Consider the following 20,513-nt stretch of genomic DNA (forward strand, 5'->3'; position numbering starts at 1 on the left):
AATGAAAGTAATAGCAGACCCCTCAAGCTCCTGTTTGGGTAGATCTGAGTGGAGAACCTTTGTATTTTCCAAAGCCGAGGAAGAGCAGGCTGCAAATAAAGGTGTGACACGATGCAGCAGCAGAGATGACAGTTTTGTTAGATCATAAATACGCAAAAGCATCACCTGTTTTACTTGCTTAACAGTTAATATTATGCAACTCTGACCATGGAGAGTCAGCTGGTGTACGTATATTCTCTTGCCATTAATCAGAACTTTCCAATAGGTATTCTAACTTTACTTAAGCATTGAAGAAAATAATTACATTGTGTTTTCTTTTTGTGTTGTATGTATGCTTTGAAAAAATAAAATAATGTAGATTGACTTTTTTAAACATCAAACTTTAAAAAAAAAAACCAAACCAAGACACAATGCAATTCTACTAAACTGACATTAAAGTAAGATAGTTTAAAAACTGAAAATATTTTAGTTTTATAAAATAGAACTGTGGAGCAAAAACTCAATGAATAACGAATGGTTAAAAAAAGTCTTGCATCAAGCTAGCCCAATTTTTAAGTGTTCAGTGGAATACATTTGTTTCTATAGCTCTCTTTTGAAACTATGATACTTGAAGGTCTATGTATCATTTATTTGAACTTTGTTTCATCTCAATGATACTATCTAGCTAGAATCCTCAAGCCTGTGAGTTAAAAAAAAACCAAAACCAAACCCAAGTTGTCTGCTTAAACAGTTTCTGGTGCAAATGCTGGCAAGAAATTTGTAATTCCTTCATATATAACTGCATCACATGATGAGCAACTAGAAATAAAACTGTCCTAGCACAGGGACTACAGAGTAACTTGAATCCTGTCTGCGGACGAAAGCAAAGCAGAGACTGAAGCCAACTTTGCCAGGTTTCACTGACACTGATCTCAGAAACGCAAGGGAGGAAGGTACTTCACCTTTTTGTGCCTGCATTTCCAAAATCTGCCTTTATGTTTTGACTTTTCATCACACAGAGAGCGAACAGGTCACTCACAGGCTCAAGATGACCGGGCATCCTCAAATCAGGGCAGAAGCAACAATTCAGCTTTTTCCCCTTATGACTCTCTGCAACGGTTTGCTGCAAGTGCTCAGAGAGAATCGTGATGGGAAGGCAGCAAAGCACATGGATACACTGGCACAGAGTGTCAAGGAGGAACGGCCTCGGAGTGTGGACACGCAGCACCTTCGCTTGACCCACGGTAACTGCAAGATAAAAGCTTTTTGACTGACTGTTTCCAAGATGTCCAAAATTGGGGAGTGACTAAATAGGTATTGCAGTGATCTCAAAACTACTGATGTCTGTGAGACATGGTAGTCCAGTATTTGTGATTTTGTTTCTCTAGTTTATAAAAATAAATTACAGTGAAAGCTGTGAACATCACATGGACTGGATATGAAAATAGCCTGACCTGCTTCTCTTTCCAGTTCCCTTAAAAAGCCCCCAAACCCTGCTAAGCATGTTGCTCACTGCAGCATTGCTTTGACCTGAGTGGACAAGTCAGTCATAAAGGAACGCCCAGGCTTTGCCAACCAACCTGCTGCTGGTAACTGCTGTCTGAGCATCCTGCCTGTCCTTCAGATTATTTTTTATTCAGGACACATAGTAGTTATCACTGACCCAACAAACACTGGAGCTGCTGTGAGACAGGAAGGAGCGTTCCAACCCCTCACCTGAAGGCTAAGAAACTACTTACAGGGCAAGGAAAAGAGGGTAAAAATGGTCCTCACAAAAGGAATTTCAGCACTGGCATGCAGCAAGGGGCTGCATTGGGGCCTCAACTTTTCAACATAATCAGAAATGATCCAAAAAAGAAAGTGGTTAGTGAGAGAACAAGACCTTTGGTATATAATTACTTAGCGTACTAAGGATTAGAATCAGCAGACTGCAGAAAGACCTAACATTACTGAATGATATAATAAAAGAGTAAATGAAATTCCATGTAGAGAAATGTAAAGTGACAGACATGGAAGAAGAAACCAATCTTAACTTTATCTACAAAATGATGGCCTCTGAATTATTATTACACAGTAATGAGACACTGGTCTTGTAACAGTTCTATGAAATTATCATCTCAATGATCTGTAGTGGTCAAAAAGTCAACCCAAATGTTAGGCAAGGAATACAGTTTATCATACCATTGCTTCCCTCCTTTCAAACATGGTTTAGAAGACTTGGACAAGATTAAAAAAAACCCCAAAAAACAACAAACAACCTCCCCCCCCCCCAAAACCCACACAAACAAACAAACCACAAAAAACCCCCACAAACAAAAAACCCCCAAACCAACAAACAAAAACACACAGAAAACCACATAGCAAAGGCATGGAGAATCTCTACAAGGGTGACAATTAGACAGATTTGGACTTGTCAAACTGGACGAGTGACAACAGAGGAAGGTTATGATGCACATCAATTATGAAGGTGGACAGGAAATGACTGTTTGTTGCTGGTTTAAAAACAAACCAAAAAAGGAGGTATTTCTTCACACAACGTATAGCTAAGTTTCGAGAATCCTTTCCACAGGACCCCATAGCTCTCAAGTTTCCATTTAATTCAAAATAACAGCGCGTCCACAAAATTGTTTAGCACCACAATGACAAACACCAGATCCTTACTTCAAAGGTCCAGTTTTTTGATGCACCATTTCTATACTCACCCTACTAAATTGTGCCCTCCTCCAAAGCCTTAACTGTCTGGTCCTGACTGTGCCTTTCCTGCCTATGTAAAAATGTTGAAAAGCTTTACTGCTCATTTCAGCATTCCCACTAAATGCTGGCATTACAGAGTGACAAAAAATGTATTTAAACAGCAAACTAATCCTTTGTTGTCCTAGCCACATTCAAACACATTATTTTTACTTATGTTATACAGGTTTCATGTATCTTGAGTCACAGAATGAGAAAAAGTTGTCGTCAGGCTCATATGGACACCCACAATCCTACTATAAGCCTGAGAGAACGTACGGCACACACAGGGACGCACCGGTTCCGCAGTTCATGCAATCTGGTCACCATCAAGCACACAATAAAGCAATCTGAAACACCTATCATCCATGCAGACCTTTTCAGAATTGTTGGCCAATTACTGGTCCATGTTTCAGCTCAGACGGATGTATTCTAGCTTCAATATTTTGAGGAAAAAGCAGCACCAAAAATGACTCCTCCCTACCAATCCTCCTCCTAACAAACTGAATTAAAAAAATGAAACAATTTTTCAATCATCAATCTCAGACCTAAAACTAGATTTAAAATAATTAAAAATTCTCTAGTTACACAATTAGTAAAGCACAACATTGATGATATGCTCATGAAAAGAATACTTTATACGACACCAGGGATAAATTGAAAGCAGGCGTATCAAATAATGATACATTAATGCTGCCTTAAACACATTTCTCATATGCAATGCTTGATATTTTATGTAAGTATGGTATTAGTTATACTTCACTAGTCGCAGACCAGATACTAGGCATGGTAAAAGATTATTTTGCAGAATCAAGAAGTGTGGGAGAATCTGTTATTTCCCAGAAAACTAGTCAAATAAAATGTTCTTGATTAACAGCATCACTAGTCTCAGAAATATAAATAGCTAATGAGGCAAGTTTCCTAAATTTTGTTTAGGCATCTTAACATTAGGTAGGTTTTGGTGCAGGAAGCTAAATCAGGTATTTGAAACTGAATCAAAATATACACGTAGTAGAGGTGAACAAGTTGCCCATCATCATTTGCCTAACATATTTTAAACAGTTCTTTCATTATGTCTCGTAGAATATAATTGCATTAATCTATCTAGATGAATGCAAAAAATTTTGTTTTGAAAACAGAAGCCTACAGTGCAACTAACTTATCTGTAACAATAAAATAGATTTTAGAACAAGGCCTAATTCAGTATTTTTCTATTTTAATATGACAATTATTACATTAATATCACCAGTTAAATAGAATAGCAATAAGCTATTAAGGTAATTATATGAATCACTACAGGCTTGTGAAATGGGAAACATACGGAGCTTCAGCTGTACTTTAAATGATGAGAATTTTAAGTACAGTATTTTATGCATGCAAATAAAATGTTTTGAATAGATTTGGCACTAGTCAGGTACCAAGGGGTTGCATACTACTATTACAATGAAACAATCAGAACTCACTAGATTTTAAACATGGAGCTGTGACAAACATGCTTGCATACTAGAAGACAAAACTCATACTAAAATAAACAATAAGAAATATTTTAAAAATTAAGGTGGTAAAAAAAAATCTGGGATTAATATTGCTACTGAAAACTGTGGAAAAATTATCTAAAGTAGATTTGCAAGCTTTGTACTAGCTAGTTTACCACACTTGAGATTTTCCACTAGTAAAATATGAGGGTTTTTTAAACATAAAATTTTTTAAAAAATTATTCATGAAAGGCATTTAATGTAATTGCTTCCAACTTGAAAAAAATCATAAAGCTCTTGAACTACAGCTCGGTATTTATTTCAATTGTTCTCCATTGCACCTCTCTGAAAAAGGACATATGACTATTCTATCACCCTCTTGCACGTCAGGGGACTTTTGTCTACCCCACTGCACCCCAAGTAGCCTGTAGCTGTTAGAAAAGGCAAGGGAAACACTGTTGGAAAGCAGTATCTCAGAGGATCACAAGTAGCACTTGTGGAAAGTAACAAACTGCCCTTCCAGTTTCCTTTCCACTCACCGTTGTCCACAAGCAGGCAGCCTAACCCTGGCAGCTGGGAGGGCCAGAGCAACATTGTGGGGTCACCCAGGCCCCGCAGGCCCGTTCTCCAGCTGCGGAGGAGCCCTGAGCACACAGGCCGAGCTGCACCCCCAGCCTCACCTGCCGCCCCGCACACTCAGCAACCACAGCCCACGGCACAGGACATGCTCGGCTGTCAAAGACACTACCCCAAAATTGCTGCTGTTCCCTTTGAGAAAACTCACTCATCAACGGAAAAGAAAAAAAATCAGCTTTATGAGCCAGCTTATAGTAAACATTTCAGTAGAAACTTATATTCGATAGTGACTTATGCAAATGTTAATTACTTTCTGTAACACATGGAGAGTAAAACACTGTCCGATCAAAAAACCCCACCACATCTTCCTTGTCGGATCACAGGCAGGACAAAAAAAAAGAGATAACAGAGAGGAGAGACTTGATCTTAACACTGCTATACTTCTGAAAACAGTGAAGAAGCAATTACTTCTTATTTGGGCCTTTGGCAAATGCAGATTCGACTTTGCATTTACTTTCTTTACAGTGCATCAAAATCTGATATTAAAAAAAGATTTTTTTTTTCTTATCTTTTATTCACCAAAACACTTCCAATAATGAATTCAAAAAGCTCTTCTGTTTTGGACTTTATCTAGCAATAGGACCGTAAAATATTTTTCAATAATTATTTTAAAAAACATTTATTCTCTAAGATGGAAGACATTCAACTTATTCAGCCCAAGCAAGACTCACTATGGAAAACTTTGAGCCAAATACTCTTATTTTAAATTTTGTCAGATTTTTACAGGTTACGATGGAAAATTTTCACTATACTTTTCCCCTCTACTCCCATCCCTCCACAAGAGAAGCAGCTGGAAGAATGATGCGCTAAACACAGCCCTGTAAACTATAGTATGTAGGAGATTAAACTTAAGCCTAATGCTACAGTCAACCTTCAACAGCTGAGTTCTATTAATGGACACTCCTTAAAAGAAGTCCTTATTGGTTACTATTTAAAACTACCTCTCTATTAAAATCTCGACTGAAAGAAATTACAAGTGATACGTATCCCCCATCAATGCCATGACAACAACACCCAGTTCAACTATGTACTGCATCGTTTACCACAATTTATATGAAGTAAAAAAACATAAAAGCTTTCACTAATCAAATACTACAAATGAATACACTATGCAAAAGAGATAAGCTAATTTATAATGACAGGAATTACGTGTAAACTAGAACAATACACTTCCAGTGCACTGAAAAGCCCAGTGTCATTATTATTCTCTCAACCTACTTCCTATGTCAATTGATTTAAGATCAGCAGATTTTCAATTGCATACACAGGTCCAGAAATAGGTAAGAGAGGCAAAGGAGGGTAAGGGGGAAGGTTTCTATCCTTATTAGCAACCTCATACATGTGTAGCATTTTGCTCACTGCTGAACGTTTTCTCTTGAATACTCACTGCTCCCCAACACACATTCTTTTGAGATTCAACGCTGCCAAAATGTTCCTGCTTTCTCATTCAAAGAATCTTTTGAATGAAGAAATTTTCAATTACGGGCACATCAACCTAGGGCGAATTTTTGAAGTGCAGAAGTTATCTAGGGGAAGTTGTCGGCTTCCTACTTACGCTGCTCATTGACCTTGTAACTCTCTATATATTGTATCTGTTTCTACATCTGAACTTCTCTATTTTAGGCTCTGTCACTGATGATAAATTAGTAACAACAAAGAAGAAAGCAGTTTAAGCAGTGGGATGATAGTAGAAAATTTTTTAAAAGCCAACCCATCAAATATCGTGCTACTTGTTTCTAAGCAAGCAGGTCAGTGGGTCTGAACACAGCTCCACTTTTAATTCAGACACTAGACTAAGAAAACACAACAAACTCCTTCCGCCCTCGAGCAGATCTCAGCAACCTGCAAGGCAAAGACACATTACATTTGCTGCTGCTCTGAGCATCAGCTGTACATTTTTCAGTCCTGTCACTGTCTATCCCTTGGATTTCGATGTTGCTCTCTACATTCAGGTTTAGTTTGTCTGATGCATCTCCAATGCAAAACCCATGTGCCACTCTTGTTTTAGCCTGGGTTACAGCATGCCTGGTGGTTAGGACATGTTCCTCTCCTAGGAGGTGGAAGAGAAGAGAATAGCTCCAAGCGGCAAGGCTACCAAACGCAAATCTCTTGCTTCCAGGACAAGCACTTATAGAGAAGGTAGGATTTTTTAAATTTGTTTTTCTTGAATGAATATGGCCTTGTCAATGTATCTTTCATTGAACTCTCTCCAGGGCACACATGGAAAAAAAAAAAAACCAACCTGTTTGCCGTGCTGAATGAGCACAGCAGCCAATACTGAGGTGATCAACACTCGCATGCATATGAGCAGCTAAGAAGTATTTTTATTTATTGCTTCGTTTGAATCAAGTATTAAAATGTCATTAGATTATCTTTTATGCATCTAAGTGCTCTTCTGAATCTGGCTTGAGTCTATCAGCAGTTAGGATATAGAACTGGTCTCTTCAAGGAATAAATGAAGACAGATTTTGCATTTCTGTAGCCTCAAGAATTGCTCTGACAGTCTAAAAATACAGCACTCCAAGAAAACGAAGGGAAACAGATTAATTCAAAGGAATGCTCTTTAAGTTTTGCCTCTTCAAGGGTAATACTCACTGCACCAGGACTGTCCATGCAGTGATGCACCGAGTTGCAATGGCACGGACTTGCTCAGATTTTCGTCATGGGCAGGAGACAGAGGCCTGTGCCACTGGTTGTACTTTGGTCTCAAAAACAAGGTTTCTGACGGAAAGACTGTAAAGCTAAAGGGAATTTTTTGTATGCTTTCAGCTACTAGGGGTTTCCAATTTAAAGTAATGGAAATGAAAGTTACAGACAAAATCAGTGTATCCTAGGCGACTGCACAAGTGAAAATGTATGAATAATAGTACACACAAAACATTCAATTCCTTCTCCACAACCATCACCAAAAGAAAAGGAAAACTGGGATTCTTGTCAGTCTACTTGCTCATGTTTCCGTATTTAACAAAAAGCAGGAGGAAAAAGACTAATTTTCATTATTTTAATTGTTTATGCAGTGAAACATAACCATGTGGCAACCAGAAAGTTACTCAATCAATTCAATCACATAACAAGTTTTGACAAGACTGTGAAAAAAAAAATAGCAGTAACAGAAGGAGAATCACTCAAAATGCCATTGTCCTTGAAGGGCACAAGTGCACTCCTCTCAGTAGAAGGTCAAATGCAATGGATAAAATATTAACAACTACAAAACCCCAAACAGCTGTATTAAATAAAAACAAGGCATTAAATAATTGAAAATAATATCAAAACTCAGAATAATCCAGCAAATGTGAAAGTGATACCCGTATCGAAATCATTATGCAAAAAAGATGCCAGCTAGTAATGTTCCAGCTCGTGTTAAGAAAGCAAATAATTCTTATTCATACTGTAAGCTCAGCCTTCTCGTCTTTAATCGTGGTTCTTTAATTTGTAATACACAACTAAGTACAACCTAAAATAGCTAGCCTGAGTAATTCAAAATATATAACTTTTCTTAGGAAAATAATTACGATACAAGAGGGAAAACAATTTATTTATATTCTTCAGTGCTCCATTACTTTCTAGCTTATTTGTCTTTTAAATGATGCTTATACAGCCAAACAGAAGGATAAAAAGGAAACATCCTTTTCCAGCTTTCACAAGGACATGAGGATGTCAACCCAAGAATCCAAGAATTTATAACTTAGAAGTAATGAAAAATCAAGGGTAGGTTTGTTTGTGTGTGGTTTTTTTTTTTTCTTTTTTAAGGAATAAGACTTTCTATTTCTTCATTAGAAGCCTGTTAGAATAACCATAGAGACAGCCAGGATAGATAGCAACAAGTCTCCAATACAGGAACTGGCAAAAGAAGAGATCTCCATGGTCATTTCCCCTTGACGAAGAAGCAAAACTTTTCTCCTCTGTAAGCTACAACTTCATCAAATGGGGATTTTAACTATTCATTTCATTAAGATGCCCTCCACAGTTTTGGAAACTGTTCCAGAGTACGTTTGGAAACTTTCATTGATGATTTTTCTGCAGTTACTGTTTAACCAATCTGCATTATTTAGCTTGGTTAATTCACCCCTTACCCCCAATGTTACTTTTAACACTTTTCCATCATTAATTCATTTCCTTATATTAATAGAAAAAGTCAAGATGTTTTCACAAGCTCTCTATATGCACACTGCTTCTTCTTCACTATGCCGGAGCTACCTTTCATGAGAGACTTTCCTTTCGACAAGGAAAGACCAAAGTTAACGAGTTTATTATTGCATGGCACATCTAAAAAAAATAACTAGAACTGTATCTGATGCTCTTTAGTAAAGGACAATGCAGTATAAGACTATGAAGCTTTACCCTCTTGGAGGCCAAAGGAAAATAGAAAATTCTCCTGGGAAATGGTACGGGTCCCATCTTCACAAGTAACGGACCGTCACAGAATTGCGGTTAACAGAAGTCATATGTACAGAGCTCAGCATAGGCTGCCACCCTAAATATCTTCTAGAAAACAGAAACAGCAAGAACATTATGGTACTTCAGGAATACTAAACCACTACATTTCTGGTGTTCCAAGAAGTGCTCTATGTCTTCATTGAGGTCAGCATTGAAAAGTCTCAAAAGTAAAATTCCCCACGTGCCAGGCACGTTTACAAATGCTACAAGCTGTATGACTAGACTGACTCCTAATTTCAAACTACTTTATGAAGAAATAAATACAACTACGTGCTCACACATTAAAGAAAAAAAATCTAAGATATTGTACCACTTCAACAAGTTACTCAAAAGAACTGGGTTCAGAAGCAAACACTATCTCAACCCTATTGTTGATGACATTTTGCTATACTATTTTCTAAGTGTATAATAATACTGAAAATACAATAAATTATTTTATTTATATAGTTTATCCAGCAGCCTATAACAGCAAATTTGTCTTTCAGTTGGGTTTACACCATATGTACATGAATGATTTAATCCTTACAAATGAATATAAATGTTTATCCCACAGATTCAAGGATGTGAAACTGCTTTTAAACATAATTCAGTATTTCTCTGACTTGGAGGCTAGAACACATCTACTGCTTTGCAACACTGAGCTTTATGCTGTGTTTATTACAGAGACCCTCAAGTCCAGCAAATTCATCCTCTAATTAGCCAGATCTCTTCTTTTACCTTCCTGATTTCTACTGGTCTAAGGCTGCATGATGCATCACCTCCCATTAAAAAAAGCCTGAACCACAACCAGATTCTTCTCTTTTTCTGCTCGATATTCTAGGAGTCAAACCTTTAAAAGTTAAATACCAACATCTGCCTCTCTAATCTTCACAACGTCCCAGTGCCATCAAGGATGGCTGCCACATGTCTGAAATTAGAGACAAATGAAACAGTGGGTCGTCTTACACTCTGGAGACAGGCAAATGCCAGCAAGGGCTCAAGAGAAGTTTTATAAAAATGTTCGCTACACTCAGCATTCCACTGCTGTTCCAAAGCCAAGACCTTCCAGTTACAATGCAGGGAACCTAGAAACATAAAGTACATTTCTGGCACAGACCTAAGTCCTGACTGAGAGAATAGGGACTGGATCTTACCAGGGGCAGTAGTAACAAACTACACTTTGTGGAAGATTCTGCAATAGATCTCTACAAGTCCTTGTTAGTAGCAATAAAGACTCCCCATGACGCAGCCTTCAAGAGTCAAAAAACCAGTAGTGGTTTCTAACGCTTTCTTTGTTACAACCTGAAAGGTGCAACTCAAGACATAAAATAACACATTTTATGATAAATATGACAGTCTAAAATACCTCAAAGTCTACTGACAGCTTCACCAAATTTACAGGTATACTGCTGCATGGCCTAACTCATTAAACAAGATCTGACCCACCAAATTGATTGTGTCCAACAGGTGATAAAACTCTAAAAAAAAAATTAAAATTAAATATTCTTGATTTAAAGAAGTGCAGCCAGAACTAATGTCTCAAGCGAAGCCTTCTCCAGACCTTTCTCAATGGACTATTGATATCAGAACATACCTAGTGAGAGATGATTAAGCCACAAGCAGCTCATGGTTGATCCATTTTCTAATGCAAGATTTTTATCATTTTTCTCACCAGACAATGCAACTACAGATCAATTTTATAAGATCTATGTGTAGCTCTTTTTTAGATCTAATTTCTTATCAAAACAACTATACGTTAGTAGATGCATGTCACTTATACAACACATAGTACTTTTAACATATTAATTTTTCAAAAATAAATTATTTTCCAATAATTCCCCAGACCTCCAAGAAGCCTTCTCTCTTTTAAAACTTCTTTTATACAGTTTTAGTACACCAACTTTTCTCTTTCTTCTTTAAAATATTCTACCTACACATTTAAAGCTCTTCCACAAGCCTTTCAGCAGTATTCTAGTACAACTTTTCTGAAACAGCTCTGACTAGATTAAGTACAACCTTCAAGAGGTAACATCTTTGGTCAATTATTTTGAGTATTCTCCATTTATTCTAGTACAGTCTTTTCTTTTTTTTTTTTTCCTAAAGTCTTTCTTGACCTTAGGCTCTAAATCAAGCAACTCAGAATTTAATGCTCAGTTGTTCAGTGTAACAGGATTGCTATAATGAAAATGAAGTAAAAGGAATTGTACAAATAATGGCATAATGGAGAAAAGAGAAAAAGGAAAAAGGACAGTGACTCACAGGATCTTTGCAGTTTACAGGCAATACACTAACACTGATAGTAATTCTTTACTTCCAAAGAGCTCAAAAAGTTCCTTTGAACATGGATTACATTACTCTCATCTAGAAGAAACATCATTCTGTATGCCTCCTACACGAAAACAGGAGCAGATTTCATACTGCTCCCCAAACCAGAAGGTCATGTCCAGGAGACCACACAACTACAGAAAGCTACAGCAAGGTGTTCCGTAGGTTCTTCTGATCTGTAGTGGATCTTTTACTAACGCACCAGTTCAATGCTTGTAGTGCCCATCATAATACCACTCTGACCGCAAGCAGAGAAGCTTTTCTGTCACCGAAAGAACCACGAGGTACCTGACGAGCTGGGCTGGAAGAAACCACACATGACTAAGGGCAAGAGAGAAGTTTTGGAAGAAATAGCAGGATGGCTTGTTAAAACACTGAAATTAACACCTGCCTCCCACCATTACATTAGCAAGTCGCTTTCCCACTATACTATTATTTGACATCTTTTCTTATTCATTGGATATAGATGCTACATTCCACTACTAACATTTTTTCACAGTTATTTCAATGTGGGCCAAAGGTCATGGTGAGTCGTACAACTGCCTCTCAATGCAGTTCCTTCTAGCTGGTTGTTAGCAGTCCATCCACACAAACCCAGGGTAATATTTTGGCAATATGTCTATAAAAGTAAATTAACTTTCATATTTTCTGTTCATTCCACTTACATTTTCTCCTTAGTGAGTTGCTTTGCTGTCAAGACAACTGAAAGGGGCACAGGATTTGTGACATTTATTTGTTGTACGTAGGCAAGGAAAACCTTGATGGGTCTTTTTTCGTTCTTAATGTATTTAATTGATTACAACCTCAATATACTAGCTACCTTTTGTTATGATGCAATCACCTTCAAATTAATTTGATTAAATTGAATTTGATTAAACCTCATGCAAAGCTAGCCATTCCAGTCACATTTTGCAAGCCTTGGAAAAAAAAAAAAAACAAACCGCTAGACAAATAACAAATAAACCACTGGATAATTAATAAATAAACCAGACCTTGGGATGAAGTTTTTCAGAGAATATTTAAAAGCAGTTTGTTAATTAATAGCAAAAGTTTGTAACTAAAGTAGTTCTGCTTACAAATAACCAACATAAAAATTGTCATCTTGCTGCTGTCATACAAACTGAGAAATAAATATCTGCACATTTCTGCAGTTTCTCAAATGAACATTTTTCAAAAGAATCTTAACAAATACAATTCAACATGCCAATGACGTAAAAAATTAAACCCTATGATAAATATAAAAATAAACCTATACACACCTATGCATAAATCCCATCAGAAAACAATCTACAACATCCAACTTCTAGTTAACGTAGATCAGTATCACAGCCCTCACTTTGCAGCTTCAATAAAAGACAATCCAATGTTACGTCATAATAGTGTTAGCTTAGCTAGTACCTAACTAATAGGATTTATTTGTTGCAATAGGTTAATTTAGTATAACAAGTTTAACTTGAAAAGTCCAGCTTCTAGAACAACTAATTTAACTTCCTCTACAGGAAATACACTTATTTGAAGGCATCCCTGGTATTTTCTGTGGAAAGAACACAAGATAACCAGAAAAGCATATCTGCAATGCCTCTGTCATGATTGTATGCAGTGAGTCTTAAGAGAACCATACGCCAGTTTGGCACTGTAATTCAGGAAAGAAAACATTCACTTACCGCAGTGTGACTGGAAAACCTGTGGCTTGACTACCTGATTGCAGATATTGCACACTACAAGATAGAAATCATCATGAGCTGGATAATGGCCAAATAAGTGCATATCTGTGGGAAAGTTAAAAATATATACAAGAATTAGAAATTATGCTTTAAATATATATTAAGAAAAAAAATTGAAAATACTGCAGGGCCACTACAGTTATATTAATTTATACAAAGCAAATTTATACACTGCTCCATAAGAGCTTCTTATAATGTCAGAGATTTTTTTCCCCTCTTCTGGCTTTCAAGGTCCTGGACTAATACTGCAGCGTCATCCCTCAGTCTGAGTCAGAACACAGGCAGCAACACCTTTGTCTTAACACTCACTGCCAAGAACTGGAACAAGCATTTCTGTACTGGTCAACTCTTGAAACGGTAAAAGAATATGTATTTTAAAATTTCTGCCTAAAGATCCTTTGAGAAAACACATGTTATGCTCCATGTTACAACATTCCAAGCTTGACTACAGATTGCTGGAGAAAGTCTCCTGCTTAAAAGCTAGTTCTAGTAACCACGGTCAAGGATCCTACAGCTTAAAACACAGTCAGGAATGTCACCCCTGCTTTGAACCAGATGTTATGACATGAGATTTCTGATTCTGTGCAAATGACCCTCCTAGTTCAAATGTCTTGCTGTTCGTTTCCCCAGCAAAATCTTCGGGAGAGACAAAGATGGTTAATGAGGTATTTCTCAGTGACGGCATGAGGAATTCCATGAAATCAAAAGACAGGTACAGTCAGATGATGACAAGCACTTGTTCGTCTCAGCTGAAACACATAATACAATACATGCATTCTTAAGCCATTACAAACACAGAGTAAAATGAGCTTAAATTACTACTGAAGGCCTCAGAGCTCTAACATTACAAGCGAGGTAACTTGTTTCACCCTGTATTGCTATAACTGAAGAACAAGCACACGTCCTCATCCACCGCAGCTCAGCTTGGAGGGCAGAAACTCATCGTTTTTCTGCACTTTGGTGTGATCACGGCACCGCACCCAGTGTTGCTGGATTAGTAACTCTGTGCTGAGTATCGGCCGCACAGATCACACTACCTCTCAGAACAGGGCAGTGACATCTTTAAACAAAGATGTAAAATGGCATTCCAGCGTTATTCAGCAGCATCCAAAAGTCTATTACAGAACTTGCAACTGTGGCTTCTCATTCAGACTGAAATATCAACCTGGCGCCTCTTAAGCAAGAGGAAAAATGGGAAGACCCTCAGAGGAGACAAACATGCACAACAGCAGCCATGACTGACAAAACATCAGCGACTGAATCCTACTTCTCCAATAAGTCATATTTTTCTTTAAAAACAGTGATTTCTTTCAAAAGGTGACTCAAGCAGGTCCCCTGTGTCAAACGTTTTGGCCCTTGAGTTATTTTTATAAGTAATTCTGCCCAGGTCTGTACCAGTAGAGAAGTAACATCACTGCTTACGATGTCAGTACTTGGCATGATGAAGTGCAAAGTGTCTTCAGTCCCCAAAAACCCAAGAGAGGAATGGGACAACCCTCTCACAGTAATGCAGGCAGTATCGCAAGGAGATCCAAACATCCCCGGGCACAAACCAGCACCACCGACCTGCAGGTATTTCATAGTCTGATACGATGTGAATCGTTCCTTTATTCCCTGAAAACCACAAGCCTCTCTCTGCGTTACTGCTCGTACCAGGCTATGAAATCCAGCTGAAAGGTTAACAAATCATGTCCCCTTCGCAGTGCTTGTTTTGGACTAACCAAGCCTTCAAATGCATTACAGTCAGATTAATGCAACCAACACGTTCAACTGAAATTTAAAAGAAGGGCAGTGGTGAGGTACGAACTCCTTTGGGAATTTCTTGGTGTAGTTAGTGTTAGTACTGATGAAGCCAAAACCACACAGTTAGATTAAATCAAATCCTCCCTACTAGTAAAACAAACAAACAAAACCCTAAGCAGGCACCATATCTGGCCTGTTTATTTTGCTTCAATGTGAAAAGTCGATGACCTTAAAAAAATGACTTTACGTTGGCAATTCTTAACTGAGGATATTTTTGAACAGAACCTACAGATTTCCACTAACAGCATTGTAAACTCCACAGAAAGGAGGATTTGTCCCAGGTATAATCTGACACAAAGTCTCAGCTCAAAAACGTGCATTTAGTGACATTTATGAAATATTTCAAAAATAGCTAAAACATCTCAACAACTTAAAACATTTTTTTTTCTGTCGTTTGAATGGTCCAGTGACAATCTTGTTAAGAAAACATACAGACTTTGCCCTTTAGAAACACAAAAGTTTCAACTTTTTTCCATTTTAAATTCCTTAAGTCCATTTAACCTTCACAGCTCTGTATACTACCCTTTAAAATACACTCAGCTCTGAGGCATATGAAGGCTGGCTGGGTCCAAATCTGAATTTTATGAAGTTTGGCTGCAAGGAGTAACTTATAAAAACACAAAGGTATTAATACTGGAGAAATCTATCCCAAGGACATAGATGAAAAAAGAAATCAGGTTGGTTCACAGGATCACAATATCATCTACGTTTTCACCAGGCACTGTCAAGAAGATAGAGCAGTGGAGGAAAAGTTCCGGTACCCGGGAGCTCACTGCACAACCCTGGCAAACAGCACTGCACCCACTGGGTAACCAGCACCAGTTAAGTTCTTATGATACTGAGGTGGCAGAAGTTGAGGTGCAAAGAAACTGCACAGACATGTAGGAGAATGCACCAAAACGCTGCTGTGAGAAACATAGCATCGAAACGATGCTCAGAGGCAGAGAAAGTGACATCCTGAAGCAGCACTTTGAAAGTTTTTTCATTTTGCAGATGCATAGAAATAGCCCAGTGGAGGTGCAAGAGTCTATTGTACATGTGAGTATTCTGATATGAATTGAAGTTATTAGCTACCTGTCAAAAGTCCACTTAAATTAACCCAAGAATCTCAAGGAAACAAAACCACAGGTTGAGAATCAGAAACAGGAATCACACTACAGAAATAAATTGTTATTATTGAATCGGAATGGCTAAAAAACTTCGATTAAATACTGTCTTTCAGACTGGATTCCTATGCAGGAGTTTGTAAGAGAAGAAAATTGATCATCGAGTATAAACAGGTTTGACTAACTCTATTAGTTCATCAATGTTAACAAGATTGGCACAAATCAGTTTTCATTATTAAACTCACGATTTGTAAGCACACACAGAGTATACCTAAATTACTTTTTAATTAAAGCTGTACGAAGCATTAATATTGTCTCACTAGAAATTCCAACTGGGTACACACTTTACTAGGTGTAATAATATTATAAATGCAATCCAGATCAGAGAATTTACAATGAATAAAGTAAGGAAAGTTTGAAAAGAAAGCAGAAAATATAAACAACTACATATCTTTTTATACACATGTTGTTGTTTTTGTTAAGAATAGTTCAATGCTACCATGTCCTACCCAAAGTGACTGAGACTGAAGGGTTATTCTGGATGCTGATATCATTCTCAGATCAGATTATAGCAATTTGACAATCTAGACCTTGTATGTGCAGCAAAAAAGACAGCAGCCTCTCCAAATAAAAATTTATCCTCTAAAGGTGACAATCACACATCCCTGCCTGCTTAGTCATAAGCAATGGTGATAAGCTTTTCAGGAAAGGTTAATTTTGGAGAACATCACATCTCTCTTCCAAGTCAGCTCAGGAAAGACTTCTTCATGGAAAGAGACCACTGAAGAAGACAGCAGATAATTGTTGAACAAGGTGAGTGCCTATCAAACAGTACTGAAACAATTATCAAAGTACAAAAAAACAGGGAGGGACAGTAGGGCGACTGCAGAGAGTTTGTATTTTCTACCAAAACTTGGCCCCCAGTAAAAGGGAAACAAAGTGGCCAAGGTGTGCGTTACTCATCCCAGAGCAGCACGGTGATCTCTACCAGAGCCCGTGACCTGCTTGTTGCCCGTGTTCCCCAAACACACACAGCTGCAAGTCTGAGACAGAAAGAGCTGCCCAGCCCCTCTGGCAAGCAGACACAGCCTCTGGCCCCATCATGGTTACCTCATTTTACTGGAACATGCTTTCGGTAGATTCAAAGTAGACTCAATAGCAAGAAAGAACAGATCACTTATTTCCCGGTATCCACACACTTTGTGGAAGTGCGACCTACATGTTCCCCACTCCTTGCGGCACTGGCTCGTCACCCCCTCAAAAGCAAATCTTTTGGCCAGCCACGTCTGTGGATACTGTACACCCGCAAGTGTCCTGCTTGAAAATGAGCTATTCAACTAACAGGATGCGAGAGTGTCCCACATCACGTGAAAAATATTCAAGATGGGTGGAAATCAGAGACAGTGAATTCTGTAGGAAATATGCCTTTCCTAGACTAAGATCTTAAACCAAATATTACTTCATGTATATTTTGCTACGGTGCTTGGAAAATAAATATAACTTCTGCTTATAGTTTTTATATTACTAACATTTGCAAATAAAAAGCTATAGCCATAAGACATAGTTTTGTAAGACATCAGCTTGGTAAAATGTGCATTAAAACCACAAATACCAAAGAAAATGTTGCTTCTGCAAATTGTGGCACAAACACAAAAATGCAGGTGTCAGACACAATGTTTTATCTTCTCCAATAACACATACAAAGGAATCATTTTTAGTAACAATCAAAGTCAGATGACTTATATGAAGTTTCTTCTCTACTATTACATAATGCATGATCATTTACATCCAAGTGTATAATAAAACAAAAGCTAGAAATAATCTAAAACATTCTTCCACTGCAGAATTAAGGTTGTTGAACAGTCAGACCTCACAATATAGTGTGGGAAATTAAATTTTTAATTATGATCTTTTGCTATAAATCATATACACTCTAACATTCTCTTATATATCAGTTGCTCCACTAAATATACACAGAAAGTCTGCTTTGAAAAATATTAGCGATGGTTACGTGTAAAGAGAGAGAAGGGGAACAAGGAGGGGAGAAAGAAAGACTATTCAAGACACACTGCTTTAAATCAAAGAAAAGCTAAAAAAAAGAAGCAACGGAAAAAATGGCAATGGAAAAAAACAAATCCATGTGGCTTCTCCCACTCCTGGAAACACAGATTTTTAAACTCTGTGTCTAGAAATGTGCTCAATATTTCCTTTTTGTTCCACAAAAGAGACAAATCCATCCATCATTAAAAAACAGAGGAATGCACAAAACCTTTCAGTGCATTAGATTACTTTTACATTTGAGATTGCTTAAAAAAATAAGTAATTTGAATGGTGAAGTGAAACTTGAAACTGAAACAATATAAAGGCATCATCGGGGTATTACTCAGACAGCAGTTAAACATGCTTGCATAGACAGGATAGTCTTATTTTAGAAACAAATGTCACACTCTTGTCATTTAACATCAGCTTCATTCTCCTCAAATATGGTTTTCCTTTAGTTTTCCTTTTCATGCAAAGACCAGTAAGTTGCTTCAGTAATGAGTTAGCCAGTATAAACTGCATTTTACTTGTGAAAATGCCAGAGTCACAGTCACAATCACAGAATAATTTAAGCTGAAAGAGACGGCTGGATGTCACTTACTCCAAGCCCCTGCTCAAATCATGGCTCAGGGTCAGCACCATAAAGTAAGGCACAAGCCCATTTCTTTTCTGATGGAAAAATCAGCTCGTGGCTGAAGTAACCATGAAACTGAGGAAGAAGCAAAATTAAAATATTCGGGACAAAGCTAACATAGGGCCAAACACCATTGTCCTAAGTCCTGACTGATGTCCTTCGGGTGTTAATACAAGGAATCAAAGATTCTGCATGCTAAAAAAATCAAGTGATTAATGAGAAGAAAACAGACATACTGGACTTTTCAACAACAGCAACAACAAATAAAACACAACAGTGACCAACTTAAAAAAAGATGCAGGGAAAAAAGAGCAAATAGACTTTACAAGAGTCAGTGTGGGAAAGAGTCATGACGATGACACCTTTAAACCAGACCAGTAACTTTGAATGGTATGCTGCCTTCCAGGTTACAGCAGTCATGAGGATGCTGGCAATCCTAAAGAATGTTGGGAATTTTTCATTAATTATAGTTTACACAGGAAATAGTACCCCCAATGACTTGGAAACATTTTGTACTGCACTGCCTTCTCTAGGCATTTTGAAACTGTATTGATGATGGACGTGGTGCCTGCCCTTCCCAAAGGCCCGTAACAAGAAAGAACAGTTTGTAGTTGGGAATTAGTGATCTAAACAAATACTGTGGATTAACAGTATCTGCACGCCTTTCCTAACAACTATCTATTTGGAAGGGATTGTAAAGTAAACTACACAGCACTGACATTACTATTTTGCATAATACACTATATAACAAAAAAAAAAAAAAGAAAGAAAAAAGAAACAAACATTGGAAAAATGTGACAAAGCTTTTCTACCACGATTCTGAAGACTTTTCTGAAATTTGTGCAAGCTATTTGCCATCCCAGTCTAAAATAATTTGGCAACACAGGACCAGAATTGCCTAGGCTACCAGATTAGCACATCACAAGAATACTGAAAGAAAAAAATCCAAACTCACAGGACTAGAAAGTAGGCTGCACACCCATGACAGCAAGAAATCTCAGCTTTTCACATCTTAAGATATCAAAGGGAGAAGTCAGTACCTAATTTAAGTTTTTCCTCCTTGAAAAATCTACTTCTTCAAACTTGCTTATATGGAGGCACACAGCCTCTTACCTCCTGGAGCAGGCAGAATACAGCTCATCTGGTTGTGGAGTCTTTATTTCACTCTCCGTACACAGCTCAGATAAAGTACAGCCTCCAACACCAAATGACTAGTGAAGTGCTCAGTTACTCTCTTGTGTTTGCAAAGGCATTTAACTTCTGTAACAATCTTCTTTCTGTAACACTGTAGCACACTCAAAATAAATGTTTTGCAATTTTCTGTCTCAATAGTAAGTCAGGCTGCAGTTCCACAAGAACTTAAACCAACCAAAGTCAGGCCCTGGTATGGTCCGTTTGACTTCAAGCTTCATATTCCTGCCCCTCCCTTGTACTTGTACCACCAATTAACTGATTACACAAGGAGTCAAATTCAGAACAACTCTGAATCAGGACCAAAGTAACAAGAGGAAGGACAAAACTAAACAGGGAAAGGTTTTCTGACAGTTCAATTCCTTGAGCTGCCCCACTGCAGAACCTGATGAACACCACTGCTAGTGTAGGGAGAGGAAGGAAATGTAAAGCCCAGAACTAGAGAGCAGGAGGA

General features: G+C 37.7%; 1 protein-coding gene across 3 annotated transcripts in view; it reads right to left on the bottom strand.

The window, feature by feature from the left end:
* The window catches only part of ATXN7L1 (ataxin 7 like 1), a 114,770-nt gene that overhangs the window by 62,166 nt on the left and 32,091 nt on the right, over nt 1-20,513 (bottom strand). For 2 of the 3 annotated variants that reach the window (XM_065639096.1, XM_065639086.1), the window contains exon 3: nt 13,226-13,330. The exons of the other annotated variant lie outside the window; for it this stretch is intronic. In XM_065639096.1, coding sequence (XP_065495168.1) covers nt 13,226-13,330 — 105 coding nt within the window. The remainder of the gene's footprint in view (nt 1-13,225; nt 13,331-20,513) is intronic. 3 annotated transcript variants of the gene reach the window in all.

This window comes from Caloenas nicobarica, chromosome 1 (genome assembly GCF_036013445.1).
Source record: "Caloenas nicobarica isolate bCalNic1 chromosome 1, bCalNic1.hap1, whole genome shotgun sequence".
NCBI classification, from domain to species: Eukaryota; Metazoa; Chordata; class Aves; order Columbiformes; family Columbidae; genus Caloenas; species Caloenas nicobarica.